This window comes from Ruditapes philippinarum, unplaced genomic scaffold, assembly GCF_026571515.1.
Source record: "Ruditapes philippinarum isolate M1 unplaced genomic scaffold, ASM2657151v2 ctg6012_1_1_1_1, whole genome shotgun sequence".
NCBI lineage: Eukaryota > Metazoa > Mollusca > Bivalvia > Venerida > Veneridae > Ruditapes > Ruditapes philippinarum.
Genome location: NW_026865643.1, coordinates 1 through 9,276, shown reverse-complemented (window position 1 = coordinate 9,276; position 9,276 = coordinate 1). Strand labels below are relative to the sequence as shown.

Genomic DNA, 9,276 nt, shown 5'->3' with positions numbered 1-9,276 from the left:
CTGTTTGAAATGATGTTTATAGAAAATTGGATATCATTGTTTCACTATCCAATAATACAAACCCCTGTGTTATCGAACAAATTGTCTATAAATATAGAAAATGCATTAGTCCATCGTGTTTTATTATTAAAACATTGATTCAGTGATTACATGTGATCAATGTTAGCAGGCGTTTGTGATTTTAATGAATAAATCGTGTCAAAACTGATTTCAAAAATCATAACTGGCACACAATTATTAGAAATGGGTGAAAAAGATCAGGAACAATGCGAGGGAGCCGAGAAAACGTACCGACATATTTTACCAGGTAAGCATTTTCTGTATTTTACTTTTTAAAAATAATCATAAATGAAGAAGAAAATATTAATTTCATGAGTAAAAATGTGTTTTACATTAAATTCTAAATAGGTGTTTTAACATATAAAGTATAGCTTGGTCAGCTGTTTTTTTTTACTGAATTTACTATATTGATGTTTGTAAAGGTACGGATTTGAAGGAACGTAAAACAAGTTTTCTTATGGATGTTTCAGACTTTTATGTTGTTGGGTTTTGTGTGTTCATTTTCCTTGCTTTATTATGTTTTAATTGCCATTTTTTTCTGTTTCTTGATTTTATTTAAATCTTTTGCTGTTCAAAACATAAAAGTAAATCACAAACTGATCTATTTATTCGCAGAATATATGAATTTGATTTTGTTTATGGAGATATCAAACTTCCATACGTTTTGCATACTAATTACGGAGTAAAAAGGTTTTTTTTATCTCTTTTTAATAAAGGGGAACACGTTTACGAAGATGTTCTGTTTTTCGGTTATACCCCTGCCGACATTCTGGACGCTGTGAAAGACTTCCAAGTGAGAAATGATGACGTCATCATAGCAACATATCCTAAAGCCGGTAACCACGACAATAATATATAAAGTTTTTTTTTTCTTTCGTTTTTTAATATTCCTGGACTGTGAGTTACATTTGCGTTAATTTATGAAAAAATAGTACGTGGAAGCACGTATGTGCCCGGAAATTATTTCCGAGCGCGTCACGTGAGTAATTATTGTATGTACCTTGCGTGCAAATTACGTTTTGTAGTTCATTATCAGTGGTAACCTTCGTGCAAATTGAAATGTTAGATCCATATGTAACCTTACATCCAGTGAAATTGTCGAACAAAAACGTATGCAAGCAAACCTATTTTAGGTCATTAAATTGTTGTTTTTTTTTTTAATTTTGTGGTAGTAAATATGTAAGCCAATTTCGCATTAGGTTAAATGCCAGTTGCAATTTCTGACTGAACATTTTCTTTGTCATACTTTTAGAAACCGCTTCATTTTTGTCAATCATTGGCATTTTTTATTTATAAAGGAATACATTTCAATACTGACGATATACTAACTTCTGCTGTGGCTGAGGTTGCTTTAAATGATTGAGACATAATAATTGCAGCCACCGTTTATCCCTCTGTGATCTAAGAGTCGACGTAAATGGGTTCGAATAACTTGAGTCTATGCATCTCTTAGCTGCAGCAGGTGACATTGTGTTGCTTTGAAGGTTGCAGCACAGCCAAAATGATATTTCCTGTTTCGGCGCAATATGACTTATACTGTAAAACTAAACAAATAAACTAACCGACATCTGTTTCTTTTGTAGTGCATCAAACTATAGTATTAACAATGCATATGCGTGTATTATCAATATAGAGAACAGAGAATTGTACAACTTTAATAAGCTGTGAATCGTGAATATTATACATGTAGTTAAGTTCGTCTCATTGTAACAATTATCTTATTCGGCCTAACACATTCCTAATCTTTTGCAGGACCTTAATTGATTTAGAATAGTTTGTATTTCTACCAAAAGTGCCTTCATTTCAATAAATTTCCATCAATGTTCCATTAACATGTATCAAAATACAGGAACATTACGAGAAATCAATGTGACTGCAACGAGTCTAATGGGTTTTACTTGTCTGAGCTCCTTGAAGCTTTCATAGTTGTTGTTTCAATAAAATCCCAATAAAAACAGTTAAATGTATCGATGTCAAATGTTAACATGAGCATTTGCTATGTTGTTTATGAAAAACAATGGGACACCTCAGATATCAAACATTTAAGGCATTATCAAATTGTATCCATACTTGTACCGAAGCGAGCTGATTATGGGTTATTATAGATTTTAAATCTGTCTACATTTGCCTGCAACTTCATTATTAGAAATTGTAAAACAATACATCTAAAATTCCTCTTGAAAAAAAAGCAACTAAATATATTAGAACAAATCTAAATTTATCCGTAAATTAAAGTTAAATGTTCTCAATTAACTTATTCTTCAACAATACAATTTAGTAGACTACAGTCTAGCGAGAAACAAAATTATTTCAATCTGTTGAGAAAGAGACCTCTTACATTTGACATGTATTCTCCAGGAACAACGTGGTTACAGGAAATAGCATGGCTGATAATGCATGATGGGGATTTTGATGGCGCTTACCGAAAACCTGTCTACTTCCGGTCACCATTTTTAGAGTTCAAGGACAAAGTTCTAAACGAGGTTGGCCTTGACATTGCTAATCCAATGGCGTCACCAAGGGTGATCAAGAGCCATTTACCAGTTAAACTAATGCCAAAACAAATTCAGGAAAAAGACTGTAAGGTAAGAAACAATTGGAATAAATGAAGGGGGCGGAAATTGTGCGGTAAAATTTATATCAAAGCACTTGCTCATCACCGCTGTGGGTTCGAATCACGAAAGAGACTTTAGATTCTTTCATGTGAGGAAACTATCCAACTAGCTTACGAAACGTCGGTGGCTCGGCTCAGGTGCCCGTTCGTGCCTGAAATTATGAAATAATGCACGGAAGGGCACCTGAGGTTTTCCTCCACCATGCAGTAAAGCTGGAACGTCGCCATATGACCTATACTGTGTTGGTGCGACGTAAACCCAACAAAAATAGAAAAGACTACGTTTATTATCATAACTGTTGTTGATTAAAATTCATGAATATCTTAGGCTGATTAATGGAAGGTGTTTCATCAAGTGTTCCCATATTATTATACAATAAATATTAAATAGACCATTTGTTAATCTAGGTAAATAACAAAATACGCTCTTTCTTTGAATATATGACCCTTTTTTTTATCAAGTTTCTCAATACCATTATGGAATTGTATTAGTTATGGCTACATTTTTACAAATTCAAGATTTTTAAAAATACACTATCGAAGTGGTTACATATGATATGTTAATATTTTCACAGATAATAGTTTTATTCCGGAACCCAAAAGACTTGTGCGTTTCTTATTACCATTTCTACCGGTCTAGTTCATCGTTTGGAAAGTTTACGGGAACTTGGGAAGATTTCTTCGACATGTTCATGGAGGGACATGGTAAGATAAAAAAAGCCAACTAAATATTTCTTGCATTTGCTTTCAGATTCCTGTAGAAGAATCGCACACTAAATGCTTTAACTAAATTAATATGATCGGGCTAAATATGGACGCATTGATCTGTCGTGACTTGCAAGCTCCCTCAATAAATCATTCAAAAGTTTTACTGTTATAATTAAAGTTTATAATTGAAGTTGTACAGCATGACTATAAGCTACTGAATTCCATATATCCAGGAACGAGAGGAGTTGGGTATTGGTCATGGCAAATTAAAAGCATGCATGTATAACTTCGTAACACAATTCAAATCGTTTAATTTAGCAATGGCTTTATTTTCCTTTTACTCGTTCTTATTTTAACTATTATTACACAGTTCTGCATCTGTTGTGTATACCATTTTTTATCTCTCAATCAAAAACAGCTACTTTTCAATATTTAGTTGACCACGGGTCCTGGTTTGACTACACTAAGAGTTGGTGGGAATTAAGAGATCGGTCAAACGTTAAAATTGTATTTTACGAAGACATGAAAGAAGACCTGCACAGAGAGGTTACAGAAATATGTAAATTTCTGGATAAAGATCTATCCGGTGATTTGTTAACAAGAATTGTGGAGCACTGCCAGTTTGAAAGCATGAAAAGAAATCCAATGACCAACCATCTAGATGTGTACTCTATCAACGCAAAAGTCTCACCACTTCTTAGAAAAGGTACTTATTCATATACGATTATATGTAGAAACTGTAATTTTACAGTACATAAACACATATTGCACATATATCTGTGACGAATTCGCTTTTGAAATTTAAACGTCCAAAATCAATTTCATCGAATTTCATTATGAAGTTTAAAAGAAAACTCCACTGAGGTCCAAAAGCCTAAAATTCTTACATAGACCAATTGCAGCATGCACTTAAATAGGAAGATATGCAAAACATAAATAAGATATTGGCCCAGAAATAAATAGAAAATCGTACGTTTGTGCCACTCTTAGACCGATTTTAAGTAAAAAAGCGTTGCAACGCTTTTCAATTTTGGGCCATTATTCACAATAAGAATAATAACTCTGAAAAAGACAACAGAGTTAGTGAATGATCTGAAATCATGCACACAAGTTTCTGATGTAGACCTACATGAAATAGACCACTTATCTCGAAAAATTAATTTACAGTCCAGTCATGTCAAAAAAATCTCAATGGAGTCTCTTTAACCTAACTTCACTGCACATATTTATTTCTGTTTATTCACTGTCGCATTTCAGTTTCCCATATCTGCGACGCCCCAGAAGACCGTTAGATGTTTTAGTTTTCAGAGTGCATGAATATATCAAATCTTTTACTTTCTATTTGTCAAATAACGATACATGGGATCAAGGTTTTTAAAATTTTATGAACATATCCGCGGATGTTTCTAAATTCAAAATGTCACCATTTTCGTGTTTAAATAGTGAATTATGCTTAAGCCGGTGCTAGGGGCGAGGACGGTAGTTTGCACTTTACATTACCGTCCATGAACAAATCAAACCGAGCCTGCAGAATTTTCAGTATTGTTGCTTTGGACTTTATTTAAGGATTCTTATTTTTTTCTTTTTTATCTGAAAAAGATATTGTCATTGTTTAATGGTGGAGCGTGGGCTCGAACCTGCGTGCACCAATTGCAAACTGGCCTGGCTTGTTAATGGTTGTATGCATATTGCCACCGGTATGTTGATATAGTAAATTTGCTTTTAATTTTATTATATTGATTCTACACACAAGTATTACACAACGATTATACTGTATAGCATTTTATTATATTAAAAGGTTTTTGTATTGTATTCCATATTTTCTTAGAATATTATTGTCATAGGACTTAAAATAAATAAGAAGTAGCCGTGGAGAACTTCACTGTTACAATGACCAAATTAAATATCGTCCAAGATTTCCCAAGTGTCTGCTAAACTGTCTGGTTTAATTTTCCGGAGCCTTTCCTTAAAATAAGGCAGAATTGTGAAAATATATAAATGTCACCGAGTAACTATAACGGAAACAATATGAATTTATCATATGCCACAGGTTGGCGTAAAACTTGTTTGGTTGGGGTTTTATCTGTCAAGTAGTATGGTACATTGCAAGCTATACTGTTGATGAAGACATCACGTGACCCCGTATACATTATTTCATGTAACCCAAATGTCGTTGTTTTTTCTCTTTCAGGAACGGTTGGTGATTGGAAGACGCATTTTACTGTGGCACAAAATGAAAGATTTGACAAATTCTATAATGATATACTTGGAGGGCTTGATATACCTTTCAAGTATACACTAGAAATGAACAGTTGAAAATATATGTCGTGATGATGTAAAAGCAAAATATTAGATATTATTATAATCTTTGTCCTGGAAATAGACCAGGATGTAAATGCGTCGTCACAGTATATAGTTTTCTTTTTGTATTTTGCTAATGAATCCATTTGATTTTAAATACACTGTTCCACATTCGAAGTTTGTTAGGTCAAACATCTCCACTGCATACTTACATATCTTGAATACTACTTTACGTTTAAATATCGCCCACCCCACCCCAAAAAACTATACACTGTGTTTTAAATGTGGAGAGATTTACAATAAGCTTTTAGCTTTCAGTTCAATTCACTTTATCTGGATATTGTATAAATTTTCGATATGTTGTGTAGTATTGTCACTTGATAAAAAAAATACAAGACATGGACATTGTAAAATCAGTGCATGCAAATAAAATAATGAAATATGAAAATTGAATCGATGTGCTTAGAAATGTAGTCATTGCATTCTTGACGACTTATCTGAATGTTCTAAAGGAAGAAAAGTATCAGAAGACTCAAACAATTTTCTGTGACAGTTTTGACCATTCTTTTGACAGACCTATTTCTGTTTAATGGCAAAAAAATCATCGCTTTCGATAAGGACAGAAAACAATGTTTTTTAGTTGATCAAGTATTGATCTGAATGGGTAAATGTAACATTTGGCATGGAGTAATCCTCAAGGACCAGTAGATTTACTATATCAATAACAATATGACAATGTATCAACAATAATTGAAATGAATTTTTCAGTTAAAGAAATAGTTCTTCTACAGATAAAACATAATATGAAAAGGAATTTAACATGAATAAAAAGTATTAAACATTTTATCAACTACTAAAATCATTTGATTTCAACACATGTCAATGGCAGTGTTGTAATCTTTCCATCTCATAATCAATTATATGTAATGTATACCAAACAAGTGCATTCTGTAAGAATTATTATTATTGAGAATGAACTTGAACGCTCATATTCCTTTACATTATTATCTTAAGACTCCTGATTTTTGCGCAAAGGATGAGTGTACTACATTTAATGATTTACAACCTTATTGAATGACACAAAACGCTACAACGTGTCGTGATTTACCGCAAGAAACACAATGACAGTAATTAAATTTATCACAAGAACTTAAGGACATTTGAAAAATCGGGAATAAATTTGGTAGCCGGGGCTGTATGTTTGCAATTTTGCATTACAATTAGGTAATTTTGTATGGCAAGGATGAAGACCAGAAATAAATAGGTCAATACTTGCGAGTTGGCAAATAATTTGGAAATTTTACTTAAAACTACCAGATTTTAAGCAAGAGGCGATGAAAAATGGCCTGTGAATTAGGCTTTGACACATAATACAAGATGTAAGGCAAACTTAATCATTAAAGTTTAATAATTTAGCACCTAAAACACACTTTTTAAAGATAAAAATTATCAATTTTGGCGAGTGTTTTAGTAGTAGTATATACAAAAAATTTCCGAGGAACTCCACGACTGTTATCACAAGGACTCCTGACAAGTTATCATAAGAACTCCATCCTTCGTGTTACAGTTCCTCTCCCGTTGTAAGAGTTGTTGCATTTCACAGTTGTAAAACATCTGAATATTTCAATATATCCATTTGTTTTTTTTAAGAAACTAGGAGAGTTCGTTTTGAAGAAATTTATCTTTTAAAGTTTTGTTTGGATTTTCTTTTGAGATGATTTGGATAGTGCTATGCGGACCTATAGTTATGGTTTCAAAAACTTTAATATACGCCTTTTATATACTATATGTGTACTGTTTATTTTGGTTAGATTGGGTAACAGGTCTGATGCCATAAATGTTTTATATACTGCGTTTATGCTTAAATGTGATGTTTTATCGTTGATCATTTGCTTATTTAAAGTTTATATATCGTTTGATTGGGATATATTTAATTAATGTTCAAGGAATTATGATAAGCAATTACAAGCAACACTGTTTATATATAAATAAGACACATGGTATCGGATTTTGGCACATTACGACATTGACTGAATCATACCCGTCCTGTCAAAGTTTAAAGCGAGTACTTCTAGTACGGACATAATGGAATTTTCGTGTCGTAACGCCCCCAAACTGCACAAATCTAAACAGACATTCGTCTAGGTAGCATTCTATCAGATTATTCTATAGGTTTACATTGCACCGTTGACCGTTCCTTCGCAGCCATTTTCGCGTGCGTAATTAGAGTATTGTTTTTCATGTGTGACCTTGACCTTTGACGAAGGGTTCTGAATCTGTGCAAGATTATTTGCTCCGTAATGGAGTCATGTCATATGTAAATACCACAAACCATGTACAGGTTTTGCTCCAAACACACATTTACACCTGCCTTCAAAGTGTGACCTCGATCTTTGACATAGAGACAACCTTTGAACGCATATCACTATATCTCATCGTTAAGTAACATAACATAAGCTCTCCAAACAAAATTGGACGCCGCAACAGGTGAACGTCGCGTGGCCACGACTTACACTATACCCCCGTTCCCCTTCTACAACCCAAAACGCTTAAACATCATCCAAACATCATAAGTTTTGACAAAAATAAATTTTATGAAAAAAAAAAATTTATGACTAAAAAAATAAAAAGGTATTTTCTCTACTTTCATTTTGCATAGAAATGTCATAAAAAATTGTTTTCATAAAATTTATTTTTGTCAATACTTATGATGTTTGGATGATGTTTAGGGTTTTGGGTTGTAGAAGGGGGAACGGGGGTATAGTGTAAGTCATGGCCACGCGACGTTCACCTGTGTATAGGACTGGCAATTAAAAGATACTTCCAGTATTGTAAATTGTTATCTAAATGTGTAAATGAATTTATCGTAAGTATGAAAGTTATACGACACTATCAAATATAAAGGGGTTATCAGCTTACATTCGAACAAAGCCGTTGTAAATATCAAACTTGTTTATCAGGACGTTATTCAAGGTTAAAGGCAGACATATTAGAATTCTCTTCTTTTTGTTGAAATATTTAACAAAGCAATAAACTGTCCAGACAAACTTGGAAAAAAGTTAAAGGTATGTTACTTTCAGTTCTTATGAATTTAAAAATAGAACTAAATTAGAAAAACTAGTGTTTTGTTTTTTATTTGTTTGTTTGTTTTTCACAGAGGTCAAGAAAAAATCAAGAAAACACTTAAAAGTAACTAAAATGACACGATGAAATACACAATGAGTACTTAAGAATTACTTGAATGAACCATTACCGGACTATCTTCATTTCATTATGTATTATTTGTTATAAATAACACATTTCATGACATAAATACCTGTACCTTATGAATTTGTTAAACAACCATATAAACGACAAATGTAATTATTTTAGATTATATAGAACAAAACGTATTTCTGGTCATAAACTAAACACAGGTAAAAATGCATGACATGTAAAACGTATGTAAAACTTATGGTAAGAAACCTATATGTGTCTCTAAGAAAAGCAGACCGTTTGTTTTACATATGGTGCAGACACATGTTTTTCATGTTTCACACATGGATACACATGAATATTCATGTTTTTCATACAGTTCAGGATTATATGAAAAT

At 32.6% G+C, this 9,276-nt stretch overlaps 1 protein-coding gene across 1 annotated transcript; it reads left to right on the top strand.

Annotated features, from left to right (window-relative positions):
* The first annotated feature begins 28 nt into the window (after positions 1-28).
* Positions 29-6,144, top strand: LOC132729881 (sulfotransferase 1C2-like). Its single transcript, XM_060715717.1, has 6 exons — positions 29-307; positions 777-896; positions 2,419-2,645; positions 3,250-3,379; positions 3,819-4,088; positions 5,574-6,144. Exons 1-6 carry the CDS (start codon positions 244-246, stop codon positions 5,696-5,698), a joined length of 936 nt encoding a protein of 311 aa, XP_060571700.1. The 5' UTR covers positions 29-243; the 3' UTR covers positions 5,699-6,144.
* Positions 6,145-9,276: the final 3,132 nt, after the last annotated feature.